Below are 27,204 nucleotides of genomic sequence, written 5' to 3' on the forward strand. Positions count from 1 at the left end.
TACAAAATATGTACTAGTTTATTATTTTTTAAATTAAGTAATTAAATATAAAAAAATGTGTTTACAAATATTTCAGAGACATTATAATTTTCTTAATGTTGATGCATTACACAGACAATTTTTGCAATGCACTAAAATGGGATTCATCTCTTGGGTTGCTGGAGGCATAAGACAAGCATATTTTATCTTTTTTCAGATGGATTCCGATTTTACAAGATCAAGATGTATTATATTAAGCACCACACACTAAATTATCCATGTATACACATAGTCACAGCTGTCTAACATTTACAACTTACACGGCAAATTGTATAAACTTCTTTAAATAACTTCGTGCAATATCAGAAAAAAAAAAAAGTTGATGTTTGAACTGCAAAACATGGAAACAATGTCTTCTTTACTAAGCACCATTTGGTTTTGTCAAGCCTTGTTTGTCTAATTCAGACCTGTAAGAAGACACAAGTATGAAATTAATGAGAGTTGAAGTTTAAGAAATAGAAAAAGTTCTGTAATCCAGTTCAGCACAAACTAAATATAAAAAATGAAAATTTACAAACTACATATTTTCCCCTTCAAGCAAATAACTTTATATGGGTATGCAAGATATACTAAATTTAAGATTATATACAGTATTTTGAAACTGACTGAAAGGAGGGAAGCAAAGACAAGGAATAAAAAAAGTGAATTATTGAAAAAAAAAAAAAAAAAAAATCGTGAAACGAGAAAATTCGACAAAACAAACTGCTTCTGTTATCTTCCTCAATCACCATCTTTTCACTTTTCTGAGAAACCGGAAATCAGATTTCCAACACTTCCAGTTTGAATAAAAGGACAAAGCTCCAGAGAGTAATTCTTGAACGTTGAACTTATGTCTAAAAGCCATTTCTTGTTATCTCTTACCACTTCCTCTCCATGAAAATCAACACTGAACTGGAGTAGTAGTAAATTTTTACTATCTCCAGTTTTAAGAGAGATGCTAATGACGATTGTACCTTTTCTTGAGACGTTGAATCGATTCAAAAAACTATTTATCGCTGTTACCGTATTTGTTTTATAGCAATTAATGTTGAAACCAAAAATTACTAATTTCTGTTACTGCCTGTCAGAAGAGACGGTTAATGGATTTGATGGAACTTATTCTTGGGACGATGAATCAATTCCAAGAGACCACTTCTGGCTTTATCTGACCGTTTTTGCTCTATGATTACACTAGTTAACAAAGGTTTTGTTACATAAAAGGAAATACCTGTTCTTAAAGGAACTTTTTGCGCTGAATTCGAATATGCACTCGGTTTCTCTCCATCACGTACGATTTTCGGGAAAATCCCTCAAAAATTTCCCTTTTCGTTTATTTTACACCCCAAGATCTTGTCCCCTTGCATATACTAACATAGAAATTATACCTAAGTATACTTTGATTCATATTTAACAAACCCTCCAAGTTTCGTAATAATCGCTTTATTCTTTCTAGAGAAATAAATATGTTTGTATGTATACTGTGTGTACTGTTTATTGCACCTTATAGTAATGCTTTCAGATCTCTTAAGTTGAGGTAAAACGTTTTGCTTTATTACCACAAACACATATATAAAATATAATACAATATAATTTACAAGTGTGACAATTTACAATAAACAATAATACAAATGTACCAAAAGGTCATGAAAAGACAATCAAAACTATCACAATATATGAAACTTCTATTGGGTTACAAAAACGTACACTACTTCCTTCTTTTGTAAGAAATGTTGCATTCTCTAACAAGACCCCAACAATAGTCCCCCATCATTGAAGGATCCCATCGTCCCTGGTACCTTTTCTCCATTGCCATTATATCTTGGTGGAATCTTTCCCCCTGTTCGTCGCTGAGAGCACCTAGGTTAGCAGGAAAGAAGCTGAGGTGGGAGTGCAAAAAGTGGATTTTTAAAGACATCCTACAACCCAACTCTTTTTATTTCTGTATCATGTCCTGTACGATTTCTGTGTAACTCTCAGCTTTGTTATTGCCCAGAAAGTTGCGCACAACACACTTAAATGCTGTCCAGGCAGCTAGCTCAGCACTGTTTAACTTGCTGTCAAAGCTATCATCAAGCATTAATTTCCTAATTTGGGGACCAATAAACACTCCCGCTGAAATCTTAGCATCACTCAGGTTAGGGAACTTATCTCGCAAATACTTGAAACCTTCACCAGATGTGTCCATGGCTTTGACAAAGTTTTTCATAAATCCTAACTTGAATATGAAGTGGCGGTAGTAATATCTTATTAGGATCTACCAAAGGAGCGTATTTGACGTTGCATTCTCCAGGTACGTAATTCACTCTAGGTTCCCATTCCTTCACTTCATAATGTTTGTCATCAGCTCGGCTATCCCATAAACATAAAAAACATTGGTACTTCGTGTAACCGCACTGCAGTCCTAATAAAATACCAACTACCTTGAGATCACAACATATTTGCCAACAATGGTCCTTGTAATTTATAAGATTTAGCAAAGTTGACATGGTGTCATAGGATTCCTTAATCTTCACTGAGTGCGCAAGTGGTATAGAAGGTTTTTTATTCCCATTATGTAAAAGGACAGCTTTAAGGCTGACCTTTGACGCGTCGATAAATAACCTCCATTCTTCTGGAACGTAAGGAATTCCTAGCTCCGCCATCAACCCATTTATATCCGTAAATACGCACACATTATCTTGCATTGAGAAATAGCTTGAAAATTGAACATGCCTTTTCCTGTACACTGATATGTTCGTTTCTGCATCCAATAAGTTCCACTGCTGGAGCCTTGATCCCAGAAGTTCCGCCTCTTGTTTTGTCAGGTGCAAATCACGGACTAGTCATTAAGTTCACATTGCTGGATGAAATGTGGCTCGCGAACACAGTCAGGGATGAACGTTGGATCCTTGGATGTACATGTTGATGTCGATGGTTCATCAAGGTCATGATCATCATCAGGGTCTTTTGGCCATATCTCTTCCCAGTTGGTAGGGGGCTCGGGAAGTGGAAGTTCTTTTGCATTCTGTTACATTTGATAACAAATATTGATAACCATTTCATGAACAAAACGAGAAAACTTGGAGAATTGTATATATATGTATTAAGATATACATATACTGTAAGTTTAAAAAAAATATACGTTGGAAGTACATTCTATTTTTATACACGTTTCTAATTTACAGAGAGCAATACAAGTGTGTTGTTGACTATTGTAAATATTCATTTTTATGTCTGTGTTTGTAGTAATAAAGCAAATCGTTTTTACCCCAACTCAGGAGATCTGAAAGCATTACTATCAGGTGCAATAAACAGTGCACACAGTATACATACAAATATATTTATTTCTCTAGAAAGAACAAAGCGATTTTTACGAAACTTTTAGGGTTTATTAAATATAAATCAAGGTATACTTAGGTATAATTTCTATGTTATTATATGTAAGGGGACAGGAGTTAGGGGAATAAAATATCTGAAAAAGGGAAATTTTTGAGGGAATTTCCCGAAAATCCCTCTGTTACGACGGGAAAACTGTACGTGATGGAGAGAAACCGAGTGCATATTCGAATTCAGCGCAAAAAGTTCCTTTAAGATCAGGTGATTTTTCTCATGTAACAAACAAAAAGTTTAAATTTGTTAACTAGTGTTATCAACGTCGGAACCTACAACTTCCAGTTTGAATAGATGGAACCTATTGTTTGACAAAGAATCTATTCCAAAATAACCGCTTGTTGCTAACTTTTACCGTTTGCACTCTAAGTTTCAATCTTAAAGCAAGAAGTGGCAAATATCTACAACTTCTGGTTTCAGTAGAAAGATGAGGATAAAGATTATCTTTCCTTGAGATTCTAACTCAATTTCAAAACTCTGCTTGTTGCTATGTTATCGTTTTTGTTCTATAGTAATAAACATTGAAAGCTATTAATTTGTACCACACGTGGTTTGAATAAGACAGACGGTTAACATAAAATGGAACCTATTTTTGGGAGCTGAATACAAACACGCTCCTCGATATATCTTAATGTTTTTGCTCTCATGCTATAAGACTTCTGATGCTTCTGCATAGCATAATTTGGAAATCTAAAAGTATGTCTGGAGACAACAGATTGATTGGTTGTACTGGAATTTAGTGCCTCTTTCAGATCTGAGGCATATGAGTCATGGACCCACAACTTTAAGTGGATCAAAATCACGTTGAGCTCCCACTGGGAATCCAACCTGGATCCCTTGCGCCAAAGACGCCTAAAACCAACATACAGCCAGCAGGTAATTCCTGCAGACACTAAACTCGTGTGTAACGTAACACTTAAAATAGAACACTTTTATTGGTAGACATGGGGTCAGCTGTTAAAAATTTTCAACCGCACTATGACTAACAGGAACAGAAAGAGAAAACAGTGAATCAACAGTGATAAGATTGAATCAATTCTTCAATTCAGAATACTCTGGCCTAATTTGGTAGAATAATACAACATGAACCTGAATAGCTTATATGGGGTGTTTCAGAACTACAGGGAGGAACTTCGGAAGATGATTCTACAAGTGAAAGTAAGACAAAAAGTCCGTATCAATCCATTCCCGGCATTGAGTACTCCAAGTAGTCCAGGAGTTATAGATTTCCTAAGTCATTGATAATGAACTTTCGAACTAAGTATTTCAAAATTGTGCCCATTATACACTCGAATATATCTATGCAGGCAACATGTAAGAAATATGCACTTGTGGAGCTTGTGATTTTCTTATACGGCGGAAATGATTTCTGGGAACTCTCGGAAGTTAACATGCACCTGGTAAATGAATATGAATGGAATCATTGATCACTAACAAACGATAATTCGTTTGAGAGATGTCCATGCACGCACCTGCGGATGTCCGCCATGTTCAGCAATGAGAGTTGTAACGCCTCAACATGTACAGGCGTATTCACTCAAAGATTCTGTGAACAGCTGTCATGTAGACGATCTTCCAAAATATGTACGTCACGAATAGGGGTATCGTTCAACACTCTCTCAGTATGCCTTCAAAGGTAAAAATTCAGAGCATTGAGATCTCGAGACCGGGTGGGCATCCTACAGGTCCTCCTTGTCCGATACATCATCCTGTGAATCTACACTCCAAATAGTGGCGTACATTCGCACGAAAAGTAAACCGGTGCACCATTATGTACTACCCACGTGGACACACTTTTTGGCAATATTCGCCTCGACAGTTCATTATTTGATTATGTAAGTCTGTGACACTTGAACTACTCATTGTCGGGCATGAGTTGATAACTTTTTTCCTCCTTGTTTTCACTTATAGAATTACCTCCCGAGGGTGGGTAGACATGTTCAAAATTTAAAATACTCGCCTCCCTATACTTTTCTTTTAGATTTAATTCCTTATTTCTAAATTGGAGTGAATTTACTCTGAAAGGTAAGTGTGGAATGTATTTAGCTAGAGACTTCAATTTTTTGTTTCGCACCATACTACGCACACATGATCATTATGGCATGCTGTTTAAGTACCCAAAGATAACGTCCATCACAACATACATAACGTTTAATGCGTGATGCCCTTGGAGCCTATTTCTTTAAAATTAAAATCTAATTCCACAAGTTCTTGTCAATTTTTGTATCTCGGAATACTTGCCAATAATACCAGACGGCTTTTATGATCGTATGATCGATTCTGCAGTTTCTTTTCTTCTCTAGTTTTCATCTCACAAGATGGGAAATTCTAGATTTTTTCCAATTGCCCTAATTTCGTTAGAAATAAATGAGGTGGTTTTGGGGTGCATCAATAATTATCATAACCGTGCGATATAAAAATACAACAACTCACACTATAAGTGCTTAATATGTCAGTTGTAATATAGTCTAGGAAATTAAACGAGGAATGTTCACCATGAATCAATGCATGTATCTATTCGTAAGTGTACCAGTCCACTTCGTATGTATCCGCAAGCTATTCTCTACCCAAAAGGATTTCCACAAAATACTATATTGTTATTGTGTCTATGTGGGCACAACTACAATGCTTACCTAACATCTCTGCAAAATAAAACCCACGATGTGTAGAAAGATTGTTTACTTGCCAGAGAATAGACACTAGACTACAATTACCCGAAGTATGTTAAGAACGGACCTATAATACGAAATGCAAGCTAAGACCGAGTATTATGTTGCTGCTGATCATTCCTCATCACCCCTTCTCCATCTACAGTGACATTATGGAGACATTTGTTATTTAGCAGTAAGTAAATATTCTTTAACGTGAGTGAAAGACGACTGACTTTTCATGTTACTTTAACTGGCAGGAAAAATAGACACGCCGAATTAGATGGGGTATCTGGACGATATTAGCAAAGTCCAAATATATCAACGTGTAAACGGTAAATAGGAAGAAGTAATCAGTTTCATGTTGCTATTGTCCATTAACTCGTGCATCACAAGGAACAAAGTTGTGTACTCCGAAATAACTTGACGGCTGTACTGTATCCTACACTTACTTCAAACGCTCCAATATTACAGTGCCTAGTACTAATACTATGTTGTAAAATATTAACTTTCAACTTAGAGCTGAAAATATGGTATTTGCAAAATGTAAACTGTGGTGCTTTGTGTGGCAATTTGGACACTTATGGTGCTAGCGCACAGCCAAAACTTGTTGGATAAATAATAATATATGATATCAAAGATAGGTCAAGTATGACGTAGCTCTGGTATAATTTGCTTCCGGTAATTGACCAAAATATTAATAACATACGATGGTAGCCTTGCGCTAATATACAACCATTGCAGGGGAAGAGAAAACTATAATTTTTGCTTAAATTTCCGGAAAAGGAATAGAAATAATCAAATTACAAAACACATCTATATGAAAACACATACGAAATATAAGCTAGTCTATGCTTTCTCTTCCCAGCAGTTGTAATTAGAAGCATACAAAATCATGCACTTTTTGTTGACACCTAAGCGACTGACCCATACATTACAATATTGGTTTGGTGTATAGATACACAGATCCTACACTTCACCGAAAGAACCAACAGTAGCAAACGTAAGACTTAACAATAATATATTTATCCTGCGTGTAACTTATGTACGTACCTTAATTGCAAACTAAAATCATCTTCTATGTTATCATCATCCCAATTATCCTCCCACACACTTATATCCTCTTCCTCTTCATCCTTTCCAGTCCAATCTACAAAAAATAACGAAAAATGCATTAAGCAGAAATCAGATTACATTTTTTTTTTTTTATTTATTTAGGAATATAATTCCAGATTCAAGAAGCCAGTTTACACTGGAATGTCTAACAAAAAAATATAACAATAACAAATGTTAGAACTTTAGAAGAGTATCATGTATTAACCAAAAATTATTATTTCTGCAAAGATTCAAACGAGTTTTAATGATAAAAAAGTAGAAAATTTGAGTCAAATGTAGGAGTAAGTAGGATCACCAGTATACATCTTTTCTACACTACTTACATACCTAGATTCTTATAAAATAAATGTGAGGTGATTCTGCAATTCACATGAGGTTTCAGTCGACCTCCCTTTGTACCACAACGAATATCCTTTTAAAATCCTGGATAATTTCGATCAACAGTGTGGTCTTGGTCACCATCACAACTGTTAGTGCAACTTGATGTTGAATACGTCATAACTGATATTGCTGTTGTACAAATAAAAGTGGAACACAAAATTCCCTTAAATTTAAAAAAGTGACTGCCCCTTGTAACGTTATTTTTGAACGACTACAGATTAAATCTCAGTGAACTTAATTTCCTGAAATTGACACCGCCGTAAGATTTCCACTAAAGTTCTTCTTTATAAAACACGAAACAAAGTTTTTTTTTTATTTTTAGAATATATATATATATATATATAAAATATGAACTATGTACAATTATTGTTTCTTTTTCTCTCACTAATGTCATCTCTACTATTCTGTTCCAGATATCTGTACTACGAAGCTACTGAATTGACTGTTTAACTTGGTGTGAAAACAACTATGAGCAGATGGAAAAATTTGATTTTATGAGTAACCAGGCTGTGACAATTCTAATGGAATGAATTTTGATTCTTCTTCTTGTTAGCTTATTCAAAAACAATATTTCAATTAACATTTAAAGTTGAAAAGATAACGTACATATGGAAAATAAATGAAAATGGCAAAAAGCACATTTTCATTTTTTGAAAAGTGATTTATTAATTGTATCATTCACAGTTCAGCTATTCACAAAATTATTAAATTTTTTGATCTGTTCAAAGATATTTTCACACGGAGAGTAACAGTTAATTATTCAGCTTTGTAATTCAGATATCTGGAACAAATAGTATAGACAGCATTAATTTAAGCAACAAGAAGGAGAAAAAGCAATAATTTTACGTAATTCATAATTATTTTTTTTCTAAAGAAACTTTCAAAAAATTGGTGTAATCGTTACTTAATATATAACTGTACTTTTTGTAAATAACTTCAGTGAAAAATCTCACGGTAGTTTCAATTTCAGGAAATTAAGTTCACTCACATTTAAACTGTCGATTGTCAAAATTTATGTTACAAGCGATAACCACGTATTTTTGCTGTTCACTAAAATAATTATGCGGTGGAGGTACAGTGGAGACAAGTGACATATATAATTATTGTTTATTCAGAAAACCGTGTTTTACTAATATTTTACGGAACAATAATACCAATAATGATTTAAACATCAAGTTACAGCAACGACTGTGATGGTGACCCAAGATCACAATGTTAATCAAAATTATCCAAGATAGAAACGGATATTCGTCGCGGTACAAAGTTAGGTCTACTAAACTTCATGTAATATGTACCTCATAACTTGAATCAGTTAATATCGCATAATGATTATTAATTGTTACGTTTGCTCAGAGGTTATCAATTCTGGTTATTTTTCTTTTTGAGGGAACATAATGAACTTTATGTGTTGCCTCCTCATTTGAGGATTCATGATCATTCTTTGCCTCTTCTAAGATGAAAAATATGTTCACTTTGTAGTGTATTTCACTTATCTCAGTGAAGTAATGGCTATAAAAGACAAAATTTTCACGAAAGTTATATAAGTCACAGTAGCTTTATAATAAAACCTGATTATTCTATGTAAGAAAACAAATGTTTCAGTTTTCATTTTTTCTAAAAATTTCCTTGTTTCTGATTCCACTAACAGTTCAGCATTATTTAACTCGCGATATAAAACTGGAAATTTTGTCTGAATCAGATCAACAGACTTTGATCTACAGAGGCTGATCTATCTCCATCCGAACAATTCCGTTGTTAGTTTCAGACTGACATTCGATTAGTATCCAAGAAGGTCAGAAATACTGCATTTTATTTGTTTTAAGCAAAATAAATTTGATTTAAATCTATTAAGCCTGGTACAGGGCTCATACTGGGCTGGTCTCTTATAAATAGTTGGAATGTGACCAAAGGCACACGAAAAAGTGTCCAAAATCTCATCATGCCCCTTTTTTCCTTTGTCAATTTCTCCATCACCTCTCTCTTTGTTTGTTGTTTTGTTTCATCTTTTCTTCTTTTTGAGCTTCCTCCTTTCTTAGGTTTTCTAAATATGCTTTGTAGTTACGGTAAGCAGACTTAGCAGATGTAAGAAGCTTGTACGTAAGTGAAACCAGTTCTGGCCTATTTCCGAATTTCTTCATCCCAGACATTATATTTAACTTAGTTGAGAGTTCTGAAAGCCATGAAATATTCAAATTCATCACCTACTCTTAAGGAGAACATACAAGAAGCATAACACAAGACGAACATGATGAACCACACACACATAACGTTGAGCGGAGCGTTAAGTATTACGAGAGAAAACTAAAATACTATTATGATAGAAGAAAGAATAGGCACAGAAGGGTTCTCAACCCCATATTGAGAGCTTAAGCATCCACCAATCATCCACTGTACTTTAGAAAGAATAAAAGCTGAAGTGAGAATAAAGCTGACTGTTTCACATGTGGCAGCAAGTACTGAAGCTTTCAGAAGAGTAATAAGTAACAAGTTCCCTTTATTTTTTTCTTAGAAAACTGCCAATGCAGAACATAAATCACACGAAAAAGTCACTTTACCTCCCAAAAAAGTAATTTTTAGTTAAAAAAGTGACTCGCTATGAGCCATGCTAGTACAAACATGTTATTTTGTAATGTATCCTAAATAGTTGTGAGATTGAAGTGTACTGGAAAAGTTTTGCATCGTGTGGAATAATGAATGGTAGCTTAAAAAGAGTACGCAGTGGTCAACTATAAGGTAAGTACATAGTTAGGTAGATTAAGAATTAGGGATGTACCGATATATCGGTATCGGTGATATCGGCCACTTTTGGGAGTATCGGTATCGGCAAATGGACACCGATTTATACATTTTCCGAACTATTTTCAATTTGTTTAATAACAGTGACACTTACATTTCATCGGTTTCTTTTAGACTTAAAGTTGATCCGATTTCTTTGATTTGACCTACTCGTACTCAACTGATACTTTTAGTCCCTCGATGCCAAAATAGTGGTGAAGAAAAGCCAAAGGTCCTGAATCAGGATCATGAGCGCCCGAAGAAAATTTTCTGGGGGGGGGGGGGCATTTCATTGTTGCTATACTACGTCTGGTATTTAATATACGTAGTTTGCTATATTACGTAGTATACATTTTCGTGAGCAAGGGGAGGTCCCACCCTGCCCTCCTCCTCCTGGCGCCCATGGTCAGGATAGCAGACCCGTAATTTGAACCCCAAACGAGACAGAGGTTTTGATTCAGAAAAAATGCTATAACTACTCTATCAGGTCTTGTTTCCATTTTGTACTAAAACACAATAACACATTGAGCAAGGCTATGTGATACTATGTAAAAAAAATAATAAAAAAAAAAAAAAAAAAAAAAAAAACAGTTTAAACACAATAACTGTGTTTTTATCAGACTTCCACTCCTTCTCTCCTCTTCAAGAGAAGGAGTGGAAGTCTGATGAAGACAAGGTTATTGTGTTGAAACTGTTACGTAATTTTTTTTTTAAACATAGTATCACATAGCCTTTCTCGATATGTTATTGTGTTTAAGAAAATGCTATGGAAGAAACCCACAAGACGCTCACTTTGTCATTATTTTCTCCTACTTACTGGTTAAAAACAATTAGTTCTAAAGTTAATAAATAGCGTTATCGTTTTCAACTTCGCTTAAATAACCTTTTTTTTAATGGTATACACAACAACACCTGGTTCAGTACGCATAATTTTGTAAACAATAAAAATTTGCAACGGCAGTATCCGTTTGCATTATATGTATGTAATGGAGACTAGTAAATACGATGTAACTATCAAAGTACATTATAAATCTAATATTAATCACCGACTTTTAGAATTAAGTTTACACTATATAAATATTTGCTGCTTTTTAGTTCATTTTATGTGAGCTGGAATAAATTTAGAGGAAATATACTTTTTGTGTGGAACCAATATGAAATTCTGGTTTTTGTCTTTCTGTCAAATTTTCGCATTATATTACAATGTTGATAGGGTATTACCATATACCCTATTACAATGTTGATCATTTCATTATTCTGAAAAATCCTGATAATATATATGAAATGTGTCCAGAAGTATCGGTATCGGTACATCCCTATTAAGGATAAGGAGCCACTTTTTCGGAAATTTACACATAAAATCCATGAATTACGGTAACAAAGAAAGAGTAATGTTATAGGAACATACTTATGCACGTATCAATTCATCTATGAACATAAAATAAAAACTTGGGGTTCATCATTAAATAATTGGGATACAAAGCAGTGTACTGACCACGTCTTTATCGCAAGTGTCTCCTATTACTACTATACCCACCGTCGTTAACGCACTTGGTACTACGACGCCCTTTTTTTCCGCCAATTAGTTTCGCTGGGGTTTGAACCGGAACACGTGCAAAGCTAGTGCCTGCTCCTACAAATGCATCCCTGGCTGCTGCGAGTACCCTCCAGCTTAGTCATATACCGAACCGGAATAGATGCAAAGGTAGCCAATCGTTTCTCGCGGTCTTAGCTTCACCTGTACTAAGTAAGGTATGTCGTGTTGCTGAGTGCAAATATTTTGCTGAAGCATAAGTAAATAAACACTTTCATTTATGAATAAGATCTGGAGATCGGGGGCCACTCTACACGTCCTCCTCGTCCGGTACATCTTCCTGGGAATCAACAGTCCAAATAGCAGCGTACATCCGCACGAAAGTAAACCGATGCACCATTATGAACTACCCATACGGACACACATTTTGGCAAGATTCAGCTTGACAATTCATTATCCATTGATTTCGGAAGTCTGTGACTCTTGAACTACTTATTGCAGGACATGAGTTGATAGGGATTTTTTTTTTTTTTGATTTGCTTCCACTTATAGAATTATCTCTCAAGTTTCTCCCTATATTTCTGGAACAGCTCGCGTATAGGCGTGTTTAAAATTTAAATATTCGCCTCCCCATACTTTTCCTTTAGATTTAATTCCTTACTTCCAAATTGGATTGAATTTACTCTCAAATGTAAGTATGGAATGTATTCAACTAGAGATTTCGATTTTCTTTTTCCGCGCCATAGTACGTACATGACCATTACGACATGTTGTTAAAGTACCTAAAAATAACGTTCATTATAACATACACAGCTTTTAATAGGCTACGTGTTGCCCTTGAAGTCTATTTCTTAAAAATTACCCTAATTCCACAAGTTCTCGTCAATTTTTGTATCTTGGAAAAACATGCCAATAAGGCGCGCTATACACTACAGGATAGATCCTAGGAAATCTCTTACGATTTGTCATAGAGTCAAAATCTCAACGTGTATGGCATCAGATCGCATGTCATTTCCTGTGTTCTGAACGATCCTATGAGATTTCTCTTGTTTAGAGCACGCTCTATTTCGGAAAGAAAATTCGTAAGATTTCGCTTTAAGCGACATTAGGCGAGAGAAAGTAAAAACAAAACAAGTGAAAACACAACTGATGAGGTATCTTCTGATCGTGCAGGTTTACTTTAGGTGTACCACTAAAAATAATTGTTGAAAAATTAAAATTTATCTAAGTTTCCTAAAGATTCGCGTTGACCGACATGAATATTATTCACATAGCATAGATAAAATCCCTCAAAGCGACCATCAAAAGCAATTGTTGATAAACTACAATTCTATTACGACCTGCGTACAAATACGGGGTCCGGATATACAGTATAAAAACTATAGTGCAAAAAACGCAAACCAAGTTGTGCTAGGTGGCCACTGGAAATTACGAATGCTATCTAACCGAGTCAGGGCAGGGCGAAGCCGGGGCCCGAGCGTCAGTCAGGGGCTGCGAGCGAAGGAAGCAGGCGTGTCAGTTAATGTAGTGATAACGAGTGGGTTTCGGCAATGATGCGAGTTTGAACAGCAATTGTCATGGTATCGTGTAGTAGCGCTCCACTTGTAAACATAAACTATAGCTTCTGTAAACTATACAGAAATAAACCGGCGGTGGAAAATAGTATCACTGGTCATCTTTCATATGCATTCACTTAGGTAAATGTTTCGCAGAAGGGGTCCAGAAGTATGCAAAACATACAAAATTTACAGGAGAAATGGAAGATGCAAGTACTTAGACCTAAAACAACCTAACCAAATCTAAGCTAATGAAATTAACTAACTTAAATTAACCTAATATTAATAGAAGTACGTGAAATTCTATCACTTTTTGAAAATTAGCTGGAGCCGTATATTAATATAATCTAACGTAACATAACCGTAACTAACCTGAACCAGCCTAAACTAAACTAATGTAAATAGAAACTAGCGAAATTGTTGGACCCTTTCTGCTAAACATTGTCTCTCACCTATTTTATCTGTCGTTAAAACATTTATAATGATTTTACACTAGTAACCCTACAATTGTAAATATAAAATACAGCTATATTACTTTCTATTTAATTCTGTTGTTTGCAGAAATTTGATCCTTATAAGTATGTCTTTTCATGCAAAGTATTAAATTTTATTTGTAAATCTTCTAAAATGCGGTGCACCAAAAGTATACCAGCACCCTTCCGACATTTTTTTAAAAGAAGTATCCAATTTAACAATATAACGCCTGGTATTAATATGAGTGGGATGTGCAATATGGTTAGCATAGTAATTCTTCAATTTTGTACTTTTATTAAATAGAACTATTTCACAATGTTGATAAACGTCATTCGGTCAGACAGGAAAACTCTTTACGTATATGGCACAAAAAGGATAGGATTTCCTACAAGATATGCCATAACATTTTTCCGAAGATAAATCCTAATATATTTCCTAGGATTGATCTCGGAGTGTATAGCTCGCCTAACAGAAGATGGCTTTCATGTCTGCAAAATCGATTTTGCAGTTTTTAAATTTGTACAAAACAAATTGGCATTTTTTCTTTAATAATATAAAATTACACCATATTTTTATATGGAAAAATTTCCGGAGCGTTGCAGAAGGCTAAATAAGTTCACGATGTGGCACAAAATAAATAGTTATTTGCATCATAATGACATGGAAGACCAATACCCATTTGACGATCTCGTGTACAAACGGGTTGTTGGTTGTTTCCACATATTTTTATCACAGAGTCTACTGTTCAAAGTGAGAGTTCTTGCCTAGTTTTCATCTAACCAATGATGGGAGATGCTAGAAGTTTTCCAACTGCCCTACTCTGTTAGAAATAAAATCTGGTGATCTTAGCGTACATTAATAATTATTATCCTGCGATATAAAAACACAAATAACACGGTAAGTGCTTAATACGTCAGTTATAAAATATAGTTTAGGAAATCAAACGAGAATTTTACCACGATTCAACCCACGTGTCTACATGTAAGTGTACGACTCCACTCAGTAAGTATCCGTAAGTTATTCTCTACATAAAAAGATTACAAACGTACTTTCCACATTCACTGCTGCTGCGAGGACCCTCCAGCTTAGTCATATACCGAACCGGAATAGATGCAAAGGTTCTCGTTTCTCGCAATCTTAGCTTCACCTGTACTGAGTAAGGTATTGTCGTGTTGTTGAGTGCAAATGTTTTGCTGAAGTAAATTTAAATTTTCATTTATGAAAAATTCTTTATGTCAAACCCTTCAGCTTCACTTGTGCCAAATTGCATGCACAAGTATACAAAGACAATCAGTGAAAGAATTTTAATGTTTCAACGACTAGCTATTTCTAGTAGTGTCTTTAAAATCAACGATCACAATCCATCTTATATCAAGAGAATGTGTAATCATTACCTTGGATTAAATTTCATAAAAGGGGTCCAGTCATAACGTACCGTAACCTACCCAAATATAACTTAGTCTATTCTAAATTACAGTAAGCTTTATCTTTTGACATACCCTTACCTTTAAGTAGGCCATCCTCAATCCGTACGTTAGGTATGAGCTAATAAAATTCTGGTAGCGCCAACACGTGAAAAATAATGCAGTCATTCGGAATGGTCTTTTAATTTAAACTGCACGAGAAAGAAACTGTGTAAGGTTCAGTGCACCTACAACTGTACTTTAACCTTACCACCGAATAGGTAAAATACCTCAGCAAATGTCACTGTTTCCCTGAACTGCGAGTGAAATGTAGGCTTGCACAGTGTAAGTCCTTTTGTGAGCTTTTTTTTTCTTCTTTCTTTTATACTTTTACACTTGATCTGCACGATGTATAGTAGCTCGAATTATCTTTAAGAGTATTAGTACCAGTTCAGTTGGAGTGAAGCGTAGTGGTATCACCAATATCCAGGGCTTGAAAAATCCACTCGCTTGATCGGCAGTAGTGAGTACTGTTTTACATCTGGCGAGTCGAGTCCGAGCAATCAAAAACGTGAATTCAATGTCACTCTTATTTTAAATTCATTCATTAATTTGTAAGAGACATAGCAATGAACAAAATAAAAAATGTATCCTATTAATATGTTTGCTGTGTCGCAAAGTTATTTTTATTTATAAACAATGTGACTGCAAAATGGACTCGGTAGTAGATTTTTTTGCTGGCAAGTACCTGCAAGCAACATTTTTCACGCCTTGCCAATATCTTTCACAATTATTACAGATCTAGGATGACCAGATTGTAACAAACGAATAGTAGGACATAAGTATAATAGTATATGATAGTTTACTACGTCGGCAATACGCATATTCTTATTTCATTTACTGTCAGGGTTTGCCCAAGTGGGCCCGGCCCGAAAAAACCCAGCGGGTTTTTTCGGGTTGGACCCACCTGAAAAAACCCGCCTTAAAACCCACCTGGGTTTTTGAGCTTTTTGTTAGTATATTATTGGTACAACTAAGGTGATCACATTGAAAGTTATTTTTATCAGATTTTGAACTTTCTTTGGGCGAATTAGATGCTTTCACTTTAAGGTAGACAACAAAATTCAACATAAGACCTTTATAAAGTTCTGAATAAACTGAATGAATGAATAAAAAAAAAAACTTCCCTTAGCTTGAGATAATTATAGAACAAATTAATGTGTGGATTATGCTTATAGCCTATTTGAAGTAAAATAAGCAATTCTATATTTTAGAAAAATACTTTCCGTGAATAGTGTGCTTGCTGACTCGGCGCCGGCGAGAGACGTTATCCCTCATACGTTGACGGGTTTAAGGTCATAGGTGCCGGTACTAACAGTAAATATGTAAATACATTAGTAAAGCTATTAGTATTATTTCTTACCTTTGCTGATAACAAAAGTATTCAGTAAAATTTGGTTTTCCAACAACAGTCATTTGTTGCTACCCTTCAAATAAGCATTCTGTAGAATCAACACCAGCATCAGCATAAAAATTCCTGCCAAAATTAAGAAGCTTAATGCTCAGAGCTCTCAAGACTACGTAACGCTTACTATTTCAAGTGCTGAATTCAAACTTCAGTATTAATTAAAGTCTCGATGTACAGTAAAGCAAGCTGCATTTTCAAGGAAAACCTGTCGTGAAAGAAGTGTTCGGGAAATTCCCGCAATTGAATGCTCAAAGCATCGGAAGTGAATACTTCAACAATAAAACTATTTATTTTACGCTGGAAGATATTTAATTTCATTTATCACATTTTGAAACATTTACTTTATAAAATATGAATTATAGACTTATCTTTGTTAATGGTTTTAAATTAATTTTTGGAAAAGAGTAGGGTTGGTTTTTCACCGGCCTGGCCGGAAATATTGCTGTTATTTTGATTAAAGCCGGTGACGAGTGCAAACTTCTTACCAGCCCATTTATGACCGGTTTTTTCAAACTTGTATCTAGTTCAAAGTATAGATTTAAAAAGGAACTTCCATTCTGTAAATCCAAAACTCACCTTTCACCATCTATCAACGATTAATATATTTTGTTCATCTGCTTACATAATTTTGAAGAGATGACAGGGACTGTATCACGGAAAATTTGAAATTTATTTGTAAGGAACTTTATACATTTGTTGAGAGTAAAAAAAGGACTTCTTAAAGCAATTTTCTGTAGTTGAAGTGTAAGTTTAAAGAATAAATTTCATTTTCCAAATCCAAAATTGTCACGTAAAGATTAATTTATTCATTTGTTTCGATCATTTTAAAGAAGTGGTGATAAATACAAAAAAATGATCAATGCCGATTTCAGTTTCTCATTTATAGTAAGGATGGCCAATTCTGGAATTCGGAAAAAATTCTGTATTCTGGAATTTTCCGAAATCCGGAAAATTTTGGCCATTCCTAATCTATAGCATTAACCTACATCCTAATCTATAGCATTATTATTGAATGTACTAAGGATATGCAGAATACAGGTGCTAATGCACTTTTATTCATGATAGTATTTTCCTTCCCATGGGGGAGGGGGTCCGAACAGAGATACGTTACACTTAGACCTATATCATAGGGAATTTTCCGGGGGTGCGGCTTTTCTACTTTCCATAGTTGGCAAACACTAGAAAAGAACCGTCTTGCAACAAGTGCTCGGGAAATTCCCGTAATTGAACGCACAAAGCATCGAAAGTAAACTTCAACGATAAAATCATTTATTTTACGTTGAAAAATATTTATTTCATATAAGACATTTTGATGAATTATGTCTTTGTTTCAAATTAATATATCTATTTGGTATTCATATTTGCCGAACGTCACTCAGGCTCCTGGGATGATCTACATTTGTTCGTTTGTCTGCCTGTACTACACAGTGTTCAACTTTCGGTCTTTTAAATTTTCAGGAAAACTGGAGACACATTAAATTTTCTGCATAGATTTTGGCGGCATACGAACGTAAAATTACAAAATGGCTCTTTAAAAAAAATAGCGGATATCTACGCTACAAAGGGCAGTTTTCGGTCTTTCAAGTTGAAATTTTCAGAATAAAAGCACGAGAGACTAAATTAGCTGTATATATTTTGGCAGCATAAAATTTGAAAATGGCGGCCATTATTCAAAATAGCGTGTATCCATGCTACAGGGTACATTTTTCGGACTTTTTAAGTTCAAATTTTGAGAGTAGAAGCACGAGACATTCTAAATTTGCTGTATAGATTTTTTCGGCTATCCAATAAAAAATTTCAAAATGCCCGCCATTTTTTCAAAACAGCAGAGAATAGAAAAATGTTGCAAGTTGTGACAATGACAATCTTGATATATAAATCATATTTCAACATTTTTACCACCAAAGACATAGAAATATTTCGAAAAAACCCAATTAAACCCGATAAAACCCAATTAAACCCGAAAAAACCCACATGGGCCCAGGTGGGTTGGGTTTTTTCAAAAATACCCGGGTTTTTTCAAACCCTGTTTACTGTTAACATTAAATTAATCAACCACTTTATTAAAATGAAGTACTGAACAAAAGTATTTCAGGAATTCAACACAACTCCAAATGCTTTGATGAATGACAAAGGGGTTTATTTTTATGAACTTCGTGTTGAGCTTAAAAAAAATATCGATTTTCGAAGCGTGGTATTATTTAAAGATATGAGAGAAAACTTAGACCGTCACGAGGAACTTCTACAGGTACTTAACTTGATCATCACTGTCGTAAGTTAAAAAAGAGAATTTTCCTACCTTACCGATATCTCAACAAGCCCTTCTCTGTAAAAGCAATTTATTGTAAAACAATGGTTTGTTGATTGTTCTCCATCCCTAATCTTTTTAGGAGCGTTATAAAACACAGCGGTTCATCATTCAGGAAGAGAGTGCCTGCGATTCAAAATATTGTGAATAAAGAAAGAAACATTAAAGTACTGCAAATAAGTTTACTCAGGACATTTTTTAAAAGATGGACATTCCGATTTTCTATGTGTCTTCGCAACACGCAGGACAGCTCTCTGAAAAAAAAAAAAAAAAAAAAAAAACTGCGAAAATAAGTACGTCTGTTTACCGTATATAGATCTCAATGAGAGGAACGCAAGCAACGGTGTAAAACTTGTCATCCGAATTTCCGAACTTCAGATAATCGCTTCTCAAGTGACAAAAGAAATTACGGTATTGTAAAATTGCTGTTAGTTCAAGGGTTCCGTCGGGCTGATGGCTTTTACCAAATAGAAGATTTATAGGTAAAATACGATGTGAAACATTTTCGTGAAGGAATGAGAGTGTGAATATAAGGAATTACTCTCAGTGCACAGCATATTAAAAGTGAAAGTATTATATGTGTAAGCGCGCTCTTTCACGATTTTCGTTCATGATTATACACTACGTCGCCAACGCGCCCGCTCTTGCCCTGACTCAGTCAGGTAGCATTCACGCTTTTTAGTGACCATCTATTATAAATTCATTCGTGATTTATGCAGCGTATTCTTTTATGTTGTATGTCCACACTGAGGGCTCCTGAAGTCAATCGCAAAGCAATAATGGAGCTTCTCATTTAATGCATGCTCTGCTAAAAGAAATACAAAGCTCTAACCTAACCTGAAAATGAAAGAAATGTGTCAAAATTTGGTACAATTGTCCGCTCGAGTAATGCCAATTGAACGAGTGAGTTGAAAAAGGTACACATTCAAGAAAATACGCAAACTAAACTGGGATGGTTATATTCATTTTATATGTACCTAAACCACTTGAGAGGAATAAAGAACGCATTCATTAATTTTAGGTCCTCTTTACTGAAGTCTACGGGAACGTATGAGTGAAAAATCGAACATATTTCTGGAGTGTGTTCATGTTTCCACCCAGTGTTTGAAAGCTGAGTTTTTTGGAATGTGTTCCTTTTTTAACTCACCCATTCAATTCAAGTTCTAAAAATTGGAGCGATTTTTTTTTATCCGATTGTGTTCTGCTCATCTAGATCTATAATAACTGCAATTAACATTTTCAAGTGTCCCAACGCTTCTCAAGTAGTACACAAAAATGCGGTGTTCAGGCACACCACATTTAAAAAAAAAAAATTACAGATAAAATTCAACACCCTGCAGGGAAAGATATGATTATAAGGGAAAATTTGTGCAAGGGCAGAATTAAATAGTAAGATATGCAGCTGCATTTATGTTTATAAGCGCAGCGTTACCAGCGTAAACCAATTTGAAGCGCTACAGGAACTCGTATGGGTCAATCCATGCAAAGTGATCGAGAAAAAAGAAAAGTCGCCGCTCGAGCTTTTCAAAAAAAAAAAAAAAATCTAATTTGTTCAGAAATGTTGAGTCGATATAAGAGTACTTCAAAACTACAATTATTATTTTTTTTATATCCAATGGTGACGCAGCGGCTGCTGCCATTTTGCGTCTTCACGATTTCAGGCGTTAACGTTGTTTTGAATATCTCAGCATGTATTTGTGCTAGCAAATTGAAAATTGCTGGGCGTCTCCAACGTTTGCAGAGCTAAAACTTTGATCTCTTAACATTTTTGCCTAAAACCACTTGAAAGGGGTGAAATCAAGGTGTAATAGTAGCAACATTTTTGAATATTGAAGACATGCTTGGGTAGAGGAAACAACTGACATAGAGGTCTGACTTTGTGTGTGCATGTCGTACGGGGTCATAAGTTAATACACAAAATACAGGTTCTGTACAGGGTGCAAAAATTTGCCCCAGTGCAAAATAACATCTAATAAAGCCATAATTCGTATACACTCACTTATGTTATCTGTCGTAATACACATGAAATTACTTTACACTACTAATCCTGCACTTGTAAACTTAAAATGAAACTGTATTACTTTATATTCAATTCTGTCGCCTGCAGAAAATTGTTTTATAAACATGTCTTATCATGCAAAGTATTGAATTTTGTGTGTAAATGTTCAAAAATATGGTGCGCCAAAACTACACCTGTACCGTCATGTCACCCTGCCCAGGATTCTAACAAGGAATTCAAACGTAGGTAGTGAAATAATTACAATCTTTGAACAATTATTTCCAGTAGTGTCATTAAATTTGAACTGTTTGCCCAAAAACGGTTAAGTGCAGTATCGCCGGACCAATTTTAGGAAATTTGCAAGGTTAATTGAAGAATTTATTTAAGTTTGTGAGGAGGAATGAGTGAAAGTGAGGTAAGTGAAATAATAGAAGTGCAAAAAGTTGTTGTTTTTGTTGGTTGATTTTGATGTTGTAAGCGGCACTGTACGTGCAGGTGGAAGGATATTTCACGGAGAGGTACATTCCTTCTGATATAGTAGGGCGAAAGGCATAGCGCTGGGAAAGAAGGAAGTGCATTTCGAGGGCTATTTAGCTGAGTATTTATTTAAGGAAAGGAAACTGTTGTACACGATTCTCTTCCTGAAATTGGAAAAGTTTACAAGCCTCAGCTTTGAAGGTAAGTGACTTCTAAGTGAACGGGAATATATTTTTGCACAATGTACAGAAGCTGTATCGTATGTTAACAAGTGAAGCGTTGCAATTATGAAGCCTAACAAGTGCTCCTGAAACTTTAATGATCGCCGAAACCCACATGTTGCCACTATCCTCTCCATCGCATCCAATAAAATATAAGTGAATGCAGTACATTTTGGTGCCTTTTTTCAGTGTTCAAAGTGGTCCAGCGATACGACACTAATGCCATTTCAAGTTTTGAAACTCGGATCACAACCTTTTTTGTAGCTATGATCAAGGATGTTATAAAATAGAGGATCTGCCCATACTACAAAATCGTGAAGCCATAAGTCACAGTTTCGCCAAACCTATTCTGCGCGCTCCGCGCCACTAAGATCGCAATGTTTCGAGCTAACAAACATGGCGGAAACGAGAGTAGCCAATCAGACGTGCCGGCTCAGACGATGCTTTTTTTTTTTATATATATATATATATATATGAAAATCATGCGGGACCCTTACACCAATATAACACAAACTAAACTAACCTAACCTAGGGTTAAGTTTAGAGTTACTCCTCCGCTATTTATAAAAATCAGGAAAATTTACAGGAGGAATGAGGTAAGAATGTAATTCGGCAGGGGAGTTATGTTTAGTACGAGAAAAGACATGTGGAAGTTAGTAGTATTTGCCGGATGCGGAAGGTTTCAGCAGCATGGTAGTTGTAAAATATGGCGAACAGGTATAACGGATGCGCAAAAATAATGAAAACCTTTTAAATTCTTGTGAAGCTCACGGAGTACTGAAGTTAAGTGAAATGTAACAATTTTTAATACTTTAAGCTCTGTTTTTTGTATGTTGCAAAGTCGAAGGGCACCTTCAGACTGGAGGGGCAACTCTAAACTTAAGCCCTACCCTAAACTAACCGAATGTAAACAGAAATGACCAAAATTGTAACATTATTTAGAGAAAAGAGCTGGACCCCTTTTGCTAAACATAGGCCTTTTTTTATGCCGCTTAAGTGAAAGTACCGAAAACTGCAATTAGGCCTACTAAACTTCCGAAAATCGGATCGCATAATTTTTTCCATCATTGTATTCTTCTCATGGAGATCTACATTAATTGTAAAAAGAAAAACATATGTGATGTCACAACGCTTCACCTGAACGTCATGTTCACCGGTATTGAGAATGACATACAACGTGCTCCCAAAACTTCACTAGGATTAACACTCGAATTTGCACTAAAATACAAATGCTGGGCAAAGCAACGTTTTATTATAAAATAATGATTGTGACCCTTTCGGGGAAGGTTCTAGAACACAGGTACCCTCATATAGGTTAATAGCTGAGGTGGTTCTTTTCTGTACCAAAGTAAAATATTTAATTCACACAGTATTGCTGACCGAGCGTGAACGAGTGAAGGCGGGCTACAGCCTCACAGGGCACGTTGTTTTCAGTCTTTATTACAGCTAAGTGTGAATGGGGACTTATAATTCAATTTATACAACTTGTCCCATGTGACAGTTCTTTTCCTCTGTTTTTTTTCTTCCTGCACGTGGTCATAACAATCAGCCAAGAAGGAATGTTTCTACGACAACAGCACGTTCAGCCAATTCTAGTGGCTCATTTCTCTCGCTCTGCAGTGGTAAACATTCCACCCTCTCCGCACATTGCCAGTTTGAATATAAACAAATGCACATTGTTTTAGTCGGATGTCAACTTGAGTAGTGGACCTGCTGGTAGCATTCGTTTTAGTTCGTGTCATTTAATTTTATAAAACTGAGATTTACTTGCAGTGAATAATTTCGTGTTTTGTGTATACGGTACTTCAGTGTTTAGTGCATTATTTATTTCTGATTCTCTCTCTCTCTCTCTCTCTTTCTTTTTTTTTTTTGTGCGCGTGTGTGTGTATGTCCTCTAAAATGGATGAAGTGGGAGAAAGTTCAAATCTTGTTCGTCGAAGAAGGGGGCGACGAAGAATTCACTCGCCTGTAAAGAAGTATTCAAAAATTGGACAGGGTGTTGCTTTACGAGGCCAAGCTCGCGAGATGGGGTGTTCACTACGCGAATACTTTGAGTGGGAAAGAGAAAATGGTGGTCCTCTTATCGATGTAAATCGAGTTACAGAAAGGACAGCGGCTGCCCTTAAAATCAGCAGAAAAACAGTGGCGCGAATTGGGAAAGAAAAAATAAGGAAAGAGGAGGAACTTGAGGAAAAGGAAGAACAAGGAAAGGACGAGCCTGGACCATCGCAGGTACTGCTTGAAACTCCAGGAAAACATCGCTGCTATGAAAAGAAGGTCACAAATCTCGATTCATTCCAGCGGGATGCCCTTCGTCGCCACATTTACTCTTATTATATGCGCAAGGAGCATCCTACATTAAGCAAGCTCCAAGCCAGCCTTAAAGAAGCAAACTTGTTCCACGGAAGTAAGTTCTCACTTAGAAGCTGTCTCATAGATCTGGGGTTCGAATTTAATAAATTCTCCAAACGCACAGTGCTGATGGAAAGAAGTGACATCGTGGCTTGGCGTTGTCGGTACCTCAGAGCTATGAAGAAATGTGATTATAATAATGTGGTTTGGTTAGATGAGACATGGGTCAATGCAGGCCACACATTAGAAAAAGGCTGGACCGATCATACTGCGCATAGTACAATGAACGCACCAATAGGGAAGGGGGGAAGAATAATTGTTCTTCATGCTGGCACATCTCGTGGTTTTGTCCCAAACTGCCTCCTCATTTTCAGATCTAAAAGAACTGGTGATTATCACGAGGAAATGAACTTCGATACATTTACAAAGTGGTTCCAAGAATCTCTTTTGGAAAACATATCCCCTAAATCCATTATCGTTATGGACAATGCACCATACCATTCTGTTATGCTCGACAAACCTCCAACAACTCAGTCCCGGAAGTCTGAGATCTTGGACTGGTTAAAGCGCAATACCAGTGTGCAGTTAGAGCCTGACATGAAGAAGGCAGAGCTTCTAGAACTGGTGACCATATACAAGCCCAAATTCCCTTTGTACAGAATCGACGAATTAGCAAGGGAAAAGGGGCACCAGGTCATAAGACTTCCCCCCTACCACGCTCACTTCAACCCTATAGAAAATATTTGGGCGCAAGTAAAAGGATACGTCGCGAGGGAAAATAAAAAATTCACAGTGGCAGAAGTGGAAAGACTTACAAAAGAAGCAATTGATAGTGTCACTGCGGAAGACTGGGCTAATGTTGTTCAGCATTCGAAGAAGCTCCTAGACGAGCAATGGGATAAAGAGGGAATTCTTGAACAGTGTGTGGAAGAAGTGATAATATCTGTTAATTCCAGCTCCGAAAGTGACAGTGATTCTTCACTGGGAGTATCCCCAATCACACAGTAAACGTAAGTACAATTCTCTTTCTTATTTACTATTATATATATTAAATTTTAAAATTGTAGCAATACAAATGTCACGAGTTCAAAATGAAGACGTATTGTTTGCGATATATGGTATACAAACGTAAGTTCAGTAATTATAAACAAAGTTCAGTATTGATGTTAGTAATTTTGCTACAGCTATATGGGAATTTCTGTTTTCTGCAGTGAAAGTAAAAGTTTCCTATAGAAATAAAGTCAGAGGGAGGAATGGTTGGATTTACCGTACTTTAATATTGTACCAATGAAATTTACAATGTTTGTCTCCCTTATAAGTGCGTTTTTAAATAAGCGTTCTACATTTAGTAAATGTTGATATGGAATAAGAAATAATTCACTCGTTCTACTCGTGTAGTTTCAATACCCGACGCAAAAGCTGGCAACGCAGCATCGAGCACCACGTGCACGCAGCGAGCTGTCACACGGGACGGTAATAGTTAAGAACAGCTACTTCTCATCTCCCGTGCACGAGGATATATCTTACTGTTGCACTACCTAAACACCCTAAGTACAAGGGCAAGAACTCAGTCTATTACCTACTTTTTAACATCCTAGATAGTCATTGAATAATTCCTGAAAGTATGGCGTTTCTCGTCCTTCCCTAAATGGGAAGTACGGCTCCTTAACTATAACCTTGGAATGGATATACTATACATGAAGCTGCATCAGTTCCGAAGGAGCAGGACGCTCATACTTTTAGGGATTATTCATTGAGTATGTACGAACTTACAAAGGGGGTAACAAAGCGACTTTTATTTACTTATCGACTGAGACGAAAATAAAAAAGAACGTACCTGTACTTTATAACTGCATGTGTAGTGCCCTTGTACTTTATCTATGACTATGTGTGTATGTGTGTGTGTGGGGGGGATTTAACGTATATCGCATGTCTTGTGCACATGGATACTTCTTACTATTGAACTAGGTAGAAAATTTATGGTATTTCATGTAGAAGTGGTAATAGAACACATAAGAAACGCAGATCAGGGGTTCTCATGTATACTATTACCAACGAAATGAATATTTATATAATATTTCACTGTCGTGGAACACTGACAGCAACGATAACATCTTCAATTTATAAAAGTCACATACAGAAAACATTGAGGTACCTTCGATTATAAGGTAATGATGAAAATAGAGAACATGACAACCAACATATACGTAAATTCTGTACAAAATGAAGAAAAAAAACTAAATGTAACAAACCTTCAGCTGGAAATTCTTCAAATTCATCATCTTCTTCAAGAAGACCCAAATCTACTTTTGTTTTGCTATCCGCCATTTTTCCACTTCCTTCGATTTCGTTACGTTCGAGATACTTGTAGTCGGAACCTATCAAGAGATGGCGCTGATTTTCAACACTGGCGGCTGCAGTTCATCATGGCCAGTGAGTCGATGAAACGGTGGAAAGAAAATTCCTGAAATTGTGCGAGTAAAATTGTGGTAATTGTGTTATGTTGTGCAAAATATGTGTAACAAAGGATTGAACAAGAGTGTTCCTCTCATTGAATGAAAAATGGGTTTCTTCCAGACATCTAGGGCTTAAGAAACAAGAAGAAAAATTAGGTAAGGTACTCATTCCTGTCTTCTGCTACTATTAGCGAATGGATGCGCAAACTACATCTCATGATGGGGAGTTTCAAAATACATTTATTTAAATAAAATTAGTCGTTGTATGTATATATAAGACACTGAAACTTTATCTATGAAGCTTTAGGGACTTAAAACTGAGTACATGAAGTTTAATTTGATCCTATTTTATTTACAAAAAGTGAAATGACGGGGATGTTTTGATTCTTGTATGACAATATGTAATACAAAAAAGAAAAATAGCAATTTTATAATTGTCATATTTACATTTTAATATTCTGCTTTGCACCATTAATTAAAAAAATATATTTAAATTTTTTATAATTAATTAAACATGTGGATGACAGTTGTTATATTTTTTATTTTCACAATAAACTTTAGTTGCATGAAAGCCGCAACTTAAATATTTTCAAATAATATATATGTTTAAAATTCAGGATTCAAGAATTGATATGTTAAATTTAAAATA

The 27,204-nt window shown here is 35.5% G+C and overlaps 2 protein-coding genes across 2 annotated transcripts in view; one reads left to right on the forward strand and one right to left on the reverse strand.

Annotated features, from left to right (window-relative positions):
- Sem1 (Suppressor of exocyst mutations 1) lies at positions 1-26,509 on the reverse strand. The gene is made up of 3 exons (XM_081748710.1): positions 26,352-26,509; positions 7,089-7,185; positions 1-446 (listed from the first exon to the last, which is right to left on the reverse strand). Exons 1-3 carry the CDS (start codon positions 26,425-26,427, stop codon positions 401-403), a joined length of 219 nt encoding a protein of 72 aa, XP_081604836.1. The 5' UTR covers positions 26,428-26,509; the 3' UTR covers positions 1-400.
- The window catches only part of Myo95E (Myosin 95E), a 1,268,077-nt gene continuing 1,267,375 nt past the window's right edge, over positions 26,503-27,204 (forward strand). The window contains exon 1 of the mRNA XM_081748709.1: positions 26,503-26,711. The gene's annotated coding sequence lies outside the window, so the exon portion shown is untranslated. The remainder of the gene's footprint in view (positions 26,712-27,204) is intronic.

The sequence above is a fragment of the Thermobia domestica genome, chromosome 2 (genome assembly GCF_964235325.1).
Source record: "Thermobia domestica chromosome 2, izTheDome1.hap1.1, whole genome shotgun sequence".
NCBI lineage: Eukaryota > Metazoa > Arthropoda > Insecta > Zygentoma > Lepismatidae > Thermobia > Thermobia domestica.

Coding starts and splice junctions, on each gene's coding strand:
- Sem1 (XM_081748710.1), bottom strand. CDS start 26,427: ATGGCGGATAGCAAAACAAAAGTAGATTTGGGTCTTCTTGAAGAAGAT. Junction 7,186..26,351: donor TGAAGAATTTCCAGCTGAAG/GTTTGTTACATT, acceptor TATTTTTTGTAG/ATTGGACTGGAAAGGATGAA. Junction 447..7,088: donor GATTTTAGTTTGCAATTAAG/GTACGTACATAA, acceptor GTCTTCTTACAG/GTCTGAATTAGACAAACAAG.